Source organism: Leucopleurus acutus (genome assembly GCF_964270905.1).
Source record: "Leucopleurus acutus genome assembly, chromosome: 14".
Lineage (NCBI taxonomy): Eukaryota > Metazoa > Chordata > Mammalia > Artiodactyla > Delphinidae > Leucopleurus > Leucopleurus acutus.
The window spans coordinates 356,204-371,613 of NC_139156.1; the positions used below are offsets into that span (position 1 = coordinate 356,204).

General features: G+C 57.2%; 1 protein-coding gene across 2 annotated transcripts; it reads right to left on the bottom strand.

Moving 5' to 3' along the window:
- Window positions 1-1,456: 1,456 nt before the first annotated feature.
- Window positions 1,457-9,786, bottom strand: PAOX (polyamine oxidase). 2 transcript variants are annotated; one of them, XM_082854085.1, is made up of 7 exons: window positions 9,516-9,786; window positions 8,520-9,006; window positions 7,428-7,627; window positions 5,615-5,867; window positions 4,780-4,892; window positions 3,830-3,987; window positions 1,457-1,818 (listed from the first exon to the last, which is right to left on the bottom strand). In XM_082854085.1, exons 1-7 carry the CDS (start codon window positions 9,697-9,699, stop codon window positions 1,615-1,617), a joined length of 1,599 nt encoding a protein of 532 aa, XP_082710211.1. In that variant the 5' UTR covers window positions 9,700-9,786; the 3' UTR covers window positions 1,457-1,614. The 2 variants fall into 2 exon arrangements, with proteins under 2 accessions (XP_082710211.1, XP_082710210.1); XM_082854084.1 differs by having other exon boundaries at window positions 4,780-4,895.
- Between the last annotated feature and the right edge of the window lie 5,624 nt (window positions 9,787-15,410).

Sequence of the window (15,410 nt, forward strand, 5' to 3'; positions counted from 1 at the left end):
CAAAGATATCACTACTGTCATCTTGATGGCCTTAAACCTCCTAATACTCAGAGCTAATGGTTCCTGGGGCTGAGACAAGCCCTCCAGGTGCCTGACTGAGACCATCTGGGCCTCCTGCCAGGCCTCCCAGCACCCCTCCTGAGCCAGCCCAGACAGCCTGAGTCCTGCACCCAGACTCATGAAACCTGAGACGTCAACAACACAGAACTCTGTGCCTGATGCACGCTGTGTTCTTCCATGGCCCTAGGACCAAAGAACGAAAATAAAAACCCTCCTGAAGCCCAGATTTCTCTCAGCTGTCTGACAGGCAGGTGCCCCAAGTGAGACAACTCCAGGGACACAAAGCAGTGGACACACAGACAGACCTCTGGGGGCAGAGGGAAGGTCCCTGGGAGGGCGATTTGACCCAAGATGAGAAGTCGATAAGAAGGTGCCAGGATGGAGGATGGAGGGCGTGTCTGGCACCACGGCCCAGAGCCTGGCCACTTGGGGCTGAAGAGAAGCCCAGAGGCAGTTCTCCAGGCATGCATATACTCCTCCAGGGAGCCAGGGCCCCAACCCAAAGCAGGACACACCCTGCAGCCCAAGGTCTGAGGAGGGTCAGGAGCCACTGGCCTCGAGGTAGGTGCCAGGCCGGTGGGCGCCAGGTCGGTGGGCGCCAGGCCGGTGGGCCCCGTGCCTGCCACATGGAGTCCCAGCCTCTGCAGCTCCTGCACCTCCCTGCACAGGCTAGCTTCCAGCTGCACCGCCTCCCCGGGATGGTCCTGGAAAGATGCCCAAGCTCTGCCGTGGCAGCCATGAGACTGGCCATTGCCACCCTCACCTGAGGCTTCTGTCCTTTCCTCAGCTGTGAGATGGGGGCCGTGCAGCCCATTCCCTGGGGCTCTGAGGATGCAGCGAGGGAAGATGAGAGAAGCTGAGCACAGCACCCAGGCCCCCAATACACTCCCCACCATCTACCCAATCACTGCCCAGGAGACCCTGACACGCTCACCCCAGCGCCGCCCAGGGCACCCTCACACGCTCACCCCAGCGCCGCCCAGCGCACCCTCACATGCTCACAGCAATGCCGCCCAGGGCACCCACTCCTCTGCACCCTTCAGGCCTCACTGTTCACCTCCTCCAGAAAGCCCTGGGCCCTCGGGTCAGAAAAGGGTGCCCCCTCCCCCACACACTCCTGTCTCACTCACTGGCCCTCGCCCAGACTGTAGGGCAGCCAGTGCCTGAACAACGGGGAGGTCCACTGGCTCTGCTGCCACCAGCAACGAGAATTCAGACACCCGTGAACACACCCAGGGTCCAGGGTGGCCGGGGTAGGCGGGCCACGTGCTGGGGGCACAGGGCCCTGCAGTGACCGGAGCCCGGGGCATGATGAGGACAGAGCAACCCATGCTGCAGCTCCGAGGCATAAGGACGACTCTGGACAAAGGACACTTACACAGTTTATGTTCTTCCAACCGCATCAGCAGCAGCATCCCACCCCTCCCTTCTCCAGGAAGACTTCGCGCTCAGCTCAAGTTCAGCCCTGGCCTGACTCCAGCGACTTGGGAAAGGAGGGAGCTGACCCCAGTGACATTAACATCCCAAATCCCAAGCCCGACTGAACCTTGTCCATCAAAGGAAAGGGTGGGGCCAGCCTCCCCGGGACCCGGGAACTGAGGGAGCAGAGCCGAGCTCAGAGCCGGGCTCAGGCCGCTGTGCCTGTGAGTCCCACAGAGCGATGAGCCGGTCAGCCTCCCTCCAGCCGGACAGCAGAGCTCCGTGCGTGGTGGAGTAAAACGTCCGGTGTGTGGCTTCCCCTGCAAACAGGACCTGGAGCTGCAAAGAAGGGTGGGCTTAGGGTGGGTGCCAGGGGTCGGCCACAAGCCTCACATGCTCCTCCCCAAACACAGAGCGAAAAACCAAAAAGACAGAAATCAGCAGGAAAAAGATAAGAAAATTCAAGGGCCAACTCAGAAGCCCACCATCCAACCAGAAATCCAGAAAAAGAAAAAGGAAAAAAAAAAAAACCACGGTGAGGTAACTCAAGAGCATCCCAGACGAGTGAATATGTGAAGGCAGCGCCGCTGGGCTCGGAGTGAGCGTGAGTGTGGGGCTTCCTGCTCATTCAAGCTTCCTCAGAGATTTGAAAACCAGGTGACGCAGGGAAGAAAGGCATCGGAACGGCCTCAGGCTTCCAGCAGCAACGCTGCAGAACGTCTTCAAAACCCTAAGGGACATGGCTCTCCAAGCAGCATTTACACCCAACGTGGGGCTTTACACGGCTGTGAATCCTCGGACATTCCTCCCACAGAAAGTGCGGTCTGTGTCCGGCCCCTTGAATCTGGGCGGGTTCCTGACCACTCTGTCCAGCAGGTGTGGCAGGAGTGGTGCTTCCTGACTTCCCAGCTCCGTCACTGAAGCGATGCAGCTGCCCCTCCCCAGAAGGCCTGCGCTGGAGCCCCAGGCGGCCACAGGGCAGCGTGACGGCCACCACTCTGTGAGGAAGCCACATGGAGAGGCCTGGGGCAGGTGCTCCAGCCAGCGTCCCAGCCATGCTCAGGACAGACATGAGAGAGGCAGCCTCAGATGACCCCAGCCCCAGCCCTGAGTCACCCCAAGCCCGTCATCTTCCCAGCTGAGACCCCAGATGTCGTGGGGCAGAAACAACCGTCCCACGGTGCCCACCTACAGAATCCATTGGCCCAGAGAAGTGGTTGTTTCCACTGCTGGAAAAGAAACAAAGGCACCCTTGCCAGCTCAGGTGTGGAGAGTGCCCACGGCAAACAGGATGTGTCAACAGTGAGTAGCAGTCTTAGCAAAATTACTGCGACACACCTTGGAGGGTGGGGAGAGGTCTGAGGGCTGGGTGGGCAGATGAGTGCAAGAAAGCTAAAACTTTATGTGCCGTGGTGAGAATTCGATCAGTAATTCTTAAAACTGAAAAATCAAAGAGCACTTAGAGGGACTTCCCTGGCGGTCCAGCGGTTAAGACTCCGCGCTTCCAGTGCAGAGGGCGCGGGTTCGATCCCTGGTCGGGGGACTAGGATCCCACGTGCCTCCAGGCGCGGCCAAAAAAGAAAAAGGCTTAGAAAACTGAACACAGAATGTTGGATGATGTGGAGCAACTATTGTGAATTTTTAAGTGTGATAACAGTGCTGTGTCCTTGATCTTTTAGAGACGCACACTGAAATATCTGCAAATAAAATGACATCACCTGTGGGACATGCCTAGTAAAGGTATGGGGGAGGCCAGGGCAGTGAGACACCAGGAACAGACAGCTGTGAAGCTGGAGACAGGAACCCAAAGGTTCTGCCAACCTTTGTAACATTTAAAGTTTTACACAGTCAGATGTTTTGTAAAAAGTGGTAGCACTATAATGGAAAAGAACCTGAGAAAAAATACGTGTGTGTGTGTGTGTGTATCTGACTCACTCTGCTGTACACCTGAAACTAACACAACAATGTAAATCAACTATACTTCGATTTTATAAAATGGCTTTAAAACAGTGGTAGCACAAGCCTGTTACTTAGAGCAGAATCAGCCTGAAGAACAGTCTGGGAAGGGGCAACGGCATGCCCCCCAGCAGAGTGCTGTATTTTGTTTATTTCATTTTGTTAGCCAGCACCATAGAATCCTCTGACGCTTTAAGCCACATGTATGTATAATTCTGATAAAAATAACACATTGTAAAATTACTGTTAGTTTCAAAAAGAAAATGGACTCTGAGTCTCGGGGCCCCAGCCCCCCACTTGATCGCACCCAGCATCCCTGGCCTTCGTGGGACCTATCCCGGGCCCTGGGCCTTCAGCGGGACCCCAGTGCCCTCGCCAGGCAGCTGCGTCCTACCTGGGCACCCCTGCCGTCCGCAGGGAGAGGCTGGGCTAGCAGGTCCAGGTCGTCCCCGGAGCTGCCCACGGCCACATAGCTGTAGGAGCCCCGGGTGTATGGGGCACTGTGCCAGCGGGACCTCAGCACACTCCTGGGCGCGGGGAGCCGGGGATTCCCTAGACCAAGAGACACTCGCATTAACAAGGAGCCTCTGGGACTTCCCTGGTGGCGCAGTGGTTAAGAATCCGCCTGCCAATGCAGGGGACATGGGTTTGAGCCCTGGTCCGGGAAGATCCCACATGCCGCGAGCAACTAAGCCCGTGCGCCACAACTACTGAGCCTGCGCTCTAGAGCCCGTGAGCCACACTACTGAGCCCGTGTGCCACAACTACTGAAGCCTGTGCGCCTAGAGCCCGTGCTCCTCATCAAGAGAAGCCACCGCAATGAGAAGCCCACGCACCGCAATGAAGAGTGGCCCCCGCTCGCCGCAACTAGAGAAAGCCCACGCAGCATCGAAGACCCAACGCAGCCGAAAGTAAATTAATCAATTAATTAAAAAAACAACAACAACAGCAACACCAAGGAGCCTCTCACCTTAAGGACTCTTAGCAGCTAAAAGCGAGAGATACTGCCCGGGAGAAAACCAAGGCCCAGAGGGTGTTAGTAAGGGGCTCCCCGCATGAGGACCTAGAAGCAGAGCCCCCGACAGGCACCGCCGCCTTTCCCAAGCCTCAGCGTCTTGTCTGTGAAGCTCTGATTAGGGACAACTGTGTTCATCTTGGTGGCAAATTTTAGAAAAGAGAAGTGGGAAGTGTCCCTCAGAGACAAGAACTCTTAGTGATGCACTAATGGGAAGGACAGTCCCCGGACACTCAGGGCTGAACCCAGTTCCTGTCTGGTGAGAGGTCTGGTTCCTGTCAGAGACCAGCCACCAGGGCAGGCGGCGGCATGGCCCCTGCAGTCGGTACCTGTCACCCTGCGGAGCACCTGTGTCAGAGACAGGAGCACGTCCTCGTCCGATAGCGTCTCCATGAACTCAGACTCGAGCCCTGCGATGAAGCCGCAGAGCACCTGGCTGGCCCTGCTGGAGAGAAGCAGCGCTGGGACCAGGCCCGCAACACCCAGACGGCCTCCACCAGGGCCAGTGGCTCCGCCAGTGTGGCCGTGAACTCCCAGGGCCCCTCGACATGGGGTCTGCAAGGTCAGAACTCTCGGGGCACTAAGACGATTCCTTCTGTCTCCACAACTGAGCGCCGGTGGGGACGGCCACCCCCAGCACCTTCGGGGACTCAACAGAACCTATGAACAGAGCCGGTGGCTTCCCTGCCACCCACATGCACTGGGAAACGCCCCACCACTGCAGTGTCCCGTGAGGCAGCGAGTCACTAACTGTATCAAGTCCTGACCCTCGGGTGCGTGTCTTCCTAATACCCCGCGTGACGGGCCGGAGGGGACGGGGCACACCATGCGGACCCTGGCTCGGCTGCCAGGGGCATTCGGGCCTGGGTATCTGGCAGCCACTTTCTTGTAAATGAGCAAAGTGTGTCTCTTACAAGGAAAACAACTGCAAGTGTTTATTACACGTTCCAGGTCCCAAGAGATGCTGACGAGCTGCACACAGTGGGTCTCCATCTGTCCCTGCACGGGGTGGGCCCAGGGTGTCTGTCTCACCACTCAAGGTGCCCTTGGGATCCCTACCCATTCCAACTCTCCAGAAACACCTCACAGAGAATCGACATAGCGCTGGACCCCACGCAGAGCTCACACCAGGTTTCCTTGGAGAAACCTGGGAAGAGCACGTACCCGAAGGAAGGCAGGACCCAAAAGCCAACAAGCTTCTTGAACCAGGCATCCTGCAACTTGGGGGCGGTGTCCTCCAGGGGCGACGTGTCCCTCCACACCACCTGGATGTGCTGGCAGTCTGGCTGCCAGAAAGGCTCCTCAAACTCCAGGAAGATTTTATTGTTGGTCCCAAAGCCTATCTTCCTGATCGCTTCCGCCTTCTCGGTGGGCAGCGGTGGCTCAAAGAAGGTGTCCAGACGTTCTTTAAGAAAACCTGGAATTCATAAGTAGACTCGGTTTACACCATGTCAATCGCTTAAACCAGAACTGACAGCCACAGGAAGGCACCCTGACCCCGTCACAGGAGTCAGAGAAAGAGGTGTCTGGGACCCACGCAGGCTGGCCATCGGGAATCCTGGCCAGCACCTCAGCGGAGGGACACAACAGGCCCCCTGAACACCTGGCCAGGCAGGAACAGGTCGCATGGCCCCTGGACTCCTCTGTGGGGACAGTTCTCCCCCGAGCCTTCTGCCTCTCAGTCTGCCCAGGGTTAGCTTGGAGGGGCAGCGAGACATACCAGCTTTACCCAGAAGCCACCTGAAAATTAAGCAGGTTCAGCCCAAAGTCAAACCGCGAGGAGATGAAACATTCGCAGCACAAGCCAACCTCGCAGGTCTGCAAGAAAAGGACGAACAACCCCACAGGAAACAAGGCACCAGCCGTGAGCATGCACAGAGGGGACCGTCCCTCCACGGCCGCCCTCTCAGTGCAGAGCTTCAACTCAGTAGTTCCTGCTACTGGAATTGATCCTACACATATGCGCCCACAAGTGTTTTTAAACACACACGTGTACAACACTGTGTGCAAAGAACAAGTGAAAACCATCTAAATTTGCATCGGTATCAAGTAACGACACCTACATACAAGAAAACACAGTGTGGCTGTAAAGAACAAACGGGACAGGTGCCTGGCCCCCTGTGAACAGTGACCACACAGCCGTAGCGATGCACCTACTGACTGCAGCAGCTTCAGTGACCACGCACCACAATTGTGCATGAACAAGGCCGTCCACGTAAGAGAAAACACACCACGATAGACCTGTCTGTGCTGATTCGGAAACGAAGGAGCAGCAGAACACTGTGCTGACACGCGTGGTGTGATTCCACCGTGGGAAAAAGGAGCTGGGCACTGAGCAGGCTTATCCACACCCAACTCTCTGCGAGGGGACAGGCGGGACCTGTGGGAGGTGGGCAGAGACTCTTGCCCTTCATCTTCCATCCACTCTGGCACCTGCTAGCTTTGTGAACTTGGGCAATTAAGTGACAGTATCTCTGTTCGCATTTGTCAAATGGGGATGGGGCAGATGTGTCCCCGGCTGCCTCAGGAGTAAATGAGATGAGCAGGCACAGACTTGCTTTCAGCCATCTCCACCTTTTACCCAACTGCCCGCTCCTACTCCAAGACTTGCGTGTGAAGCATCAGATCTGGAAGCAAATAGGATTATACACACGACTCCTTCCTCGATTACCACCGGGACCTAAACTCGAGACCTGGCTTTCACGCCCTCTCCACCGCTAAGGAAGCAGTTTGGTGAACCTCCCAACCTTTCCATAAATTACCTCCAAAAGGAGTAAGACACTTGCTGCCCTGCATTTTCTCTTCCTGTGAAACTTTATTCCAAAGCACTCGACTGCTACAAAGCACAACCAAGTAACTCTGTCCTAAACTCAGAAAGAAAACGCAGGCTTAGCAGCCAACAAACGCCCCAGAGCCAATGAGGCTGAAGAAAGCCAGAGGCCAGGGGCCCCTGGGGTGGGAACTCGAGAGCCTTTACCTAATGGCACGGTGACGACCACGTGATGCGCTGGGAAGCAGCCTCCATCCTCACATTCCACCAGCACCGGAAACGTCTCCCCAGGAGCAGAAGCTTCCTCGAAGGACCCATCCCAGTGAATGGTCTTCACTGGCTTGTTAAAAACCATCACGTCCTTGGGCAGGGAGGCCATGATGCGGTCTGTGAGTCCTTGGTAGCCTCTGGGAGAGACAGAGGTGTCCCGTGGTTCGACCAGGCCCTGGAGGTGAGTCTCTGAAACAAGCCCTCCAAGCTCACACCAGATCAAGGAGCTGCAAGGGGCTGTGGTCTTGGCTGGGGGCCTGGCTCAGCCAGGGAGGAGAGCAGGGAGGGAGGGGGTCTCATGGGAGGGTTAAATGAGCAAAGGGATGCGAAGCTGCCTAGGTAACCTGTGGAGAGCAGGTCCCTCCTCACCAAGCCCAGGGCTCTTGTTCTGGGCATCTGCCTGGTCACAGTGCCCTCCCTGTGCAGGGCAGTCCTGGAGGGTCTTGTGAGTGTCCCATGGGGGAACAGCCACATCGACACAGAGGAGGGCCTGTCTGCCCATCTCTGAGGTCGAAGCCCCCGCACAGTGTTTACAAGCAGGTGGCCTCCTAAATGTGGGAGGAGTTTTTGCGGTACGCGGGCCTCTCACTGTCGCGGCCTCTCCCGCTGCGGAGCACAGGCTCCGGACGCGCAGGCCCAGCGGCCATGGCTCACGGGCCCAGCCGCTCCGCGGCATGTGGGATCTTCCCGGACCGGGGCACGAACCCGTGTCCCCTGCATCGGCAGGTGGACTCTCAACCACTGTGCCACCAGGGAAGCCCTTAATCACTTGTTTTTGAGAACAATTCTTTTCTTTTTCATAAGTGAGCAAAACTAGGGAAGTAAATGACCAATCTCCCTAAAACAGGGAAGACAAACAGCCCCATGTCTCTCCCACCCATCCCCTGCCTGCCAAAGCTTGGCCTGAGGTACGGGTAGGGACCCCTGGGGTGCATGGGGGGTACTTGGGGTGCATGGGGGGACCCCTGGGAGGCACGGAGGGGTCTGGGTACACGGAGGAATGTCTGGGTGGGTGGGGCACGCACATACCCAGGAAAGGTGCAGTCCAACCCTGGCAGCACAGTGTACTCCCCGAAAGGTGCGAGGGCCACCAGGTCCATGCTGTGGGTACCGCTCACACAGCACTCCACGTTGAACAAGTTGTTCAGGATGGCCAGCTTGAGCCTCTTGGTCTCCTCCTCCTCTGTCCAGCCGGCCATGTGCTGGCGGATCTCCTTCTTGAGGTACTCCCCGACACTGGGGGCGGGGGTCTGAGCCGCATGCAGGAACTCCCTGGTCTGGTCTATGAGACTGTAGAACAGTCTGGCCATCTCCGCCACCAGCTCAGGGCTCACACTTCCCCCGGAGCTGACATAGGACACAGAGGGCAGGCCCACGTGACCCCCGGTCTCGATCAGCTGGTTCTCCTCCGACAATGCCTTCTCCCCCAGAAGCCCGTACTTGGCAGCCAGCTGGAAGACGGGGTTGCCCTGCGAGGGCCCATGGATCCAGTGAGCGCCCACCTCCACCACACCACCTGGGAGGGAGCAGGAGAGGCCACTGTGAGGCTCCCTCACCTGAGCCCTTCTTCTGTACACGGAGCCCTGCCCTTCCCAAATATGCTCTGAAAACCAGCCGGAGGCCCGCACGGTCCCTGAGGACCACAGACTCTCCCGGCAGGGCCCATCAGACCTAGTTTAAGAGGAACACCCGGGAGCGGCGACCTGGAGGCTGGAGGGGGAGCTACCTGCGGGGCCAGAACCGGGGGCAACTGTGCATTGCCACGGGTTCCCCATGCACGGCAGGGGCCGGCCCTGCTCATGCGGGTAGCTGAGTTTCGGGGACCAGTGAACTTCGGTTTATTAACTGAAGCAGTGCGAGGATTCACTCAAGGGGCCAGATAAGGGTTCCGGGTCGCTTAACCCCGGACGGAGGCCGAGCCAGGAGTCGGCAGAGCTCTGGCGGCACGGATTGGGCTCTGGGAAGGGGGTCCGGGAAGGAGTTCCGGGAAGGAGTTCCGGGAAGGAGTTCCGGGAGGGCTGTTACCGAAGCTGCGCTCCGAGCGGATGCGGCCACCGGCGCGGGCCGTGGCCTCCAGAACCCGCAGGTGCGGGAAGGCCGGGTGGCAGCAGAGCCTCTGCGCCGCGCCCAGCCCCGCGATGCCACCGCCCACCACCAGCACCCGCGGGCCGCGGCCAGGGGCCTCCGCCTGACGGCCACTCGACTGCATCGCGCCGTCCCGGGCAGTTCCCGCGCGTCCCCGCCGCTCGGAGGCTCGGAGAGCCGGGAAGAGACGCGAAGTTGGCCCGGGACGCGGGGTGGGGCCGGAGTTTGAAGGGGGCTCGGGGCGCGGGGCGGGGCAGAAGGCGGGGCCGAAGGCGGGGCCAGAGGTGGACAGGGGCTCAGGGCGCGGGGCGGGGACACGGGGCGGGGCCGGGCACTTGGGGCGGGGCCGGAAGTGGATGGGGGCGCGGGGTGGGGCCAGAAGAGGAAGGGGGCCCGGGGCGGGGCGGAAGGCGGGACTGGAGGTGGAGCAAGGGGCGTGGGGCAAGGCTGTCCCCCCGCGTCGGCCCCCCTTGGCTCCGCGCGCCCCTCTGGATTGGGCCTGGGGCAGCCCCTATGGGTCTGGCCCACGCCCTAGGATGGTAGCGGAAGGCCGCCGGGGAGGGCGAGGGCGAGTGCAGAAGGGTCCGTGAGTATTCCCCGGTACCGGCCGGTGTGGGCAAGCGTCCCCACCGAGGGAGAATCGGGGCGGCCGGCTGGCCAGTCGGGGTGTGTCCCCTTCCTAAGAAGACGTGGGGACGGCGACCAGAAGGCGGAGGAGGAGCCTCCTAGCTTCAGACGCGGAGGCGAGCGCCGTCACCTCCCGACCCGGTGGAGCGCGTGGACGGTGGGTGCTGAGATGTCAGGGCGGGACGGGGAGAAAGCCTCCAGGCGACGCACTTTTGTGTGTTGTGTGTGTGTATATACACAGTCACAAGTCTACAAACACAGGATGCAGCACACATAAAGTACAAAGTTCAAGATAAACGGTAAATGGAGAAACAAGTCTTACGTCCCCCCTCCCCCTCCGGCCCCAGGAGAGGAAGACATATTCAAGCCTGCGGCATTTCTGGAGAATTCCTCTAGTTCCCGCAGGTCTCCCCTACTGCCTTGCAGGGATTAGAAAGCTCCTGCCTTCTGCTAAAAGGGTCCTCAGGCTTCCCCGTAAACCCAGTTAGGGCACATCATTCCTTCTCAGCCACACTTGGGTACCGCTGCTCCAAACCACGGCACACCCGTGCCTCCGTGGACTTTCCGTGGCCACCTGTTCCCTGTGGGGTGAGGGTAGTCAGGGAGGGGAGCTAGCTCCCAGGCTGGGTAGGTAGTCTTTCTGTTTGGGGTGTTCCTCCTTCTCCAGGAGGAGCCCTTCTCGCTCCCTGTGTTGCCCTCCTCAGCCATATATTCTTGTTCTTGGATTCACTTTCCTGTTTTGGTGAAGCTGAAAAGAGGTGTCTGGGAGATCATTTTTTTAAAGATATTGCAAAGCTGAAAATGTCTTCATTTTGCCCTCATACTTGATTTGTAGTTTGCCTGGACATAGAATTCTAGGTCAGAATCCCCTTCCTTCAAACTCTGAAGGCATTGCTCCCTTTCTCTTCCCTCCTAGGAGTGTTGTGAAGAAATCCACAGCTATTCTAATTTCTAATCCTTTACAAGCAGTGGGGACATTATCCTCCCTGGAAGTTTTTAAGATCTTCTCCTGAAGTTTCACAACGTGGTGCTTCCCTGTCCCTCGGTTGTTACTTACTGTGTTGGGCACTCAAAGGGCCCTCAGTCTGGAAACTCCTGTCCTTCAATCCTGGCAAATGACGCCATTGATTGTCTCACTAATCAGTTGTTTCTACTGATGACTCATCCCTAAGCAACCCTGGAGGGTTTACTCTTACCTCTGCCTGAAGTCCGTAGTTCAGGCTGTCAGACTTTGAGCCTGGCCCTTGAATGCTCACGTATGTTCTCTCCTGCTTCCCACCTTTACATTTCTGCTCTCCTTTTGTTAGGTAGTTAGTCAGACATTAGCAGCAAGGAGGTGACAGTGGCGAGAAAGACGAGAAGAAGCAATCGAGTCACACCCAACCATCTGGGGACTCTCCCCTGACCCCACCCAGAACAGTTGAAACTGTGGTCATATTGTGGGCAGCTTATCCTGTTAAAGAGGGGCACAGTAACACAAGGGAACTTCCCTGGGCTGCGCATGCCCAGACCAGACAGGTGTATAACCTATAGTAAACCCAAACTCATTATACCATCATTATAATAAAATCCATGTATGGTTTTGCCCCCCGCCCCCGTGGGCGTTTCTTAGCGATTGAAGGATGAGAGAATGCGCAGCAGTAAACTTGTTACATAGCTTGGGACTGTCGATCAAATAATGATCCCCTGTCACTCGCCCCCGCCTCCCTGCAAAATGCTCCTTAAAAGCACCCTTAAGCCTGGGGGCTTCCCTGGTGGCGCAGTGGTTGAGAGTCCGCCTGCCGATGCTGGGGACACGGGTTCGTGGGTTCGTGCCCCGGTCCGGGAAGATTCCACATGTCGCTGAGTGGCTGGGCCCTTGAGCCATGGCCGCTGAGCCTGCGCGTCTGGAGTCTGTGCTCTGCAACGGGAGATGCTGCGACAGTGAGAGGCCTGCTACAGCATAAATAAATAAATAATAAATAAATAAATATCACCCTTAAGCCTGTACGGGAATGCTGCTTTCAATTCACAGAAACAGCCCACTCTCTCTCTCTCTCTCAGAGTGTACCTTTGCTTTGATAAACTTTGCTTTGGTCTTGCTTCACTTCGCTGAAACAGCCCGCTTTCTCTCTCCCTCTCTCTCTCCCCCTCTCTGGGAGTGTACCTATGCTTAAATAGACTTAGCTTTATGCTTAAGCTTAAAGCGGTAGTTTGCTATTCTTTGCTTACTATCGCGGAACCAAGATTGCTGGTCCGGGTCTTCCGTTGACCTCCTTGGTTAGAGCTATTTTGTTATAACGCACGTCAACCCGGTGACACTTTCTGTGTGATTTCTTCCATTGAGGCTTTCGTTTCTGCTGTCATAGTGTTCATTTCCAGGAGCCCTTTCTTCTTGTACAAATGCTTCTTTTTAGAAAGGGGAGGGTGTCTTCTTGCTTCATCTTCCAGGGAGATTGTCCTCGCTGGTCTGGAGGCGTGAAGTGCTATGCTTCTGCTCTGTTGCTGTGCTCTGCGTTCTTCTTCCTGTTTCTTTTGGCTCTGTCTTCCAGGAAGAAGCTCTCTGAGATGTCAGGTTATGTTTGTCTGTCTGCTGGTGATGAGGAATGGTAGACCAGATGGCTGTTTGTGAGTGGGGCTCATCAAATTTGAGCTTGATTCTGGGTAGGCTGTTCTTTGGGGAACCTCCATCCATATCCCTAGGTCTTTCCTCTTGGGTTGGTCATGCTCCCTGGGAAGAGTCTTCCAGTCTCCTGCATGGAGCATATAGACCTGGCTGCCAATACTTTGGGAGCCAAAGAGTGGACAGGAGTGGGGAGGGTCAGCTTACTGGATGCAGTAGACCCACCTCCAACTGTGCCTGCTGTCCCCTTCCTGGAATCCCTGTTTGCAGAGAATAGCCTCCCAGGATGCTGCCAGTCACCCAGTGCCACTTCCTGGAATGTGAAAAGGGATTTAGGAATCTAACTGCTTCTTAAGCAATAAGACAGTACCTATGCAAATAATCAAGCTGTGAAGACTCACCCCTGAGTAACGGACAGAATCCCAGCCCTCATGGAGCTCAGTGAGTGGAGACAGAAAATAGTCGCATAAATATGTGGTCGTTTCTCCAATGAAATGTGCATGCAAGGGATGCCTGCCCTTTCAAAGAAAGGCTTGGGGAGAGCTGTTGCCGTGGACCCGAAGCAGTCCCTGAAAACTCTCCCATTTTGTGCCCAGACTGCAGGCTGACCGACTGCTGATCCTGAGCAGTTTCGGTGGCTGGTCTTACAGGCCGCCAAGCAGGTCAAGGTGCCCGCGGCATGACTGCTAGCAATGGCCCGCTACCCGGGGGCCGGCAGCAGCGGAGGGTGGCTTGCGTGCTGCTTGCTGGGCCCGTGGCCCTGGGCTCTTCACTCTCCACTCCCCACCCCTGCACCCCCCAACCCGCGGAGCACCCCCTGCCCTTCCCCCGTCTCTGAGTCCTGCCTCCCCAAGCTCCTACCCCACCGCGGCCCGCGAGAGATGGCTGGTGACCCCCCCCACCCCGCCCCGCGCGCTTCACGCTGGTCGCGGTCCCCCCACCCCCCACAGGGAAAGAGCCAGGATGAAGCGCCCCGCTCGCAGCGGAAGAGGACGCCATGCGTGCCCGTCCCGGGCGGGGAGGCACGAAGCCCGGCAGGGAGCCCAAGTCGCGCCTTCGGCGATGGCAGTGACCACTGGACCCAGAGGCGGCGCGGGGTCAGCAGCGCCAACTCCTAGCTAAAGCGCTGGGCCTGGGACCAGCCATAACGCTGAGCCAGACACTGGCCTTGTCACTCAGCCTGACATCCCGCAACTAATGAGGAAACGCCAGGCGACCTGGCTACTCTAATGAAACAGCCCATCTGCGTGCAGCCACCCTGACCCTGGTGTCCCTGTTTGCAGGGGGAAATTTTACCCCCCATTCTGCCACCTGAAGCAAAGTCCCCAGCTCAGTGTAGCTCCCTCCTGTGAGGTTCCCCCAAGGGTCAGCTAAGCTGAAGCCCAGCGGGGTCACTGGGCTGCTGCCAACGTCCCAGTGGTCTGGTCTACCCTGGGGACGCTTCAGCCTGCAGACCTTGGGTCCCAGCTCCACAGACAAATACACCACTGGTCTCTGGGTCCCTCACAGGTATGCCCACAGTGAGGTCCCTGGTGTAACCCCTGAAATCAAGCTACTGGTGCAGCCTCGTGGGGCTGTGAGAAGCATGTCTGTGTGCTCATCCTGCAGTGCAGGAGGCCTCCTTGCTGGGCCTGGGCCACTCCGGGCACACTGGGGCCTCTCTCTGGGCTGCCAGCGGGGTCCAATGGCTGCCGCCACATTCTCAGGTTGCAGCCCCACTGTCCTCGTCCCATCAGCTGACTCTGTCACCTTTGAAACTACCCTGTGTCCTGTGTTTGGCTTTCCCATCCCTTCACAGTTGCCACTGGCCATGCAGCAAGGGCCCTAGTCAAGGCCCTAGTCAAGGGCGAACAGGGGCTACCCTTCGTTGCGGTGTGCAGGTTTCTTATTGCGGTGGCTTATCTCGTTGAGGAGCACCGGCCCTAGGCGCGTGGGCTTCAGTAGTTGTGGCACAACTTCCCAGACTAGGGCTCGAACCCGTGTCCCCTGCATCGGCAGGCGGATTCTTAACCACCACGCCACCAGGGAAGCCCAGGCAGGTACCTCCTGACTGTCAGTTACAGACCTAAGGAGAAGGATCACCAACAGGAGATTCACTGCATCTCACAGGAAAGTGATGGCGCAGCTGCCAGGCCAACGAGAAGCTGTCAGCACCCTGAGCTCTCCTTTTCCTCCAACTGACTTTTCTTCAAAACAACCCCTCCCAACTTCCTCCTTTTTCTCTATAAAATAGAGAAAACTGGTAAAATAACTGGCTGTTTTATTTTTTAGGTTAGCAAGTTGAAAGTATTCTTTATATATTCGAGACACAAGACCCTTATCAGATCTATGACTTGCAAGATTTTTTCTCTCATTCTGTGGGGTGGCTTTTCACTTTCTTCATTGTATCCTCTGAAACACAAAAGTTTTTCATTTGAGTGAAGTCCAATTTATATATTTTTTTCTTTTGTCACTTGTGCTTTTGTCCCTAAATTACTTCATGAAGGATAGCAGCCACCTGACCTCAACACCAGCCCTGGGGGGGTTAGGAAAAAACTTCCTTTACTTTCGAGCCATTTCCCTTTGGGTACCTGTCACAGTACTGCAGCCCATACTAAGACAGAGGC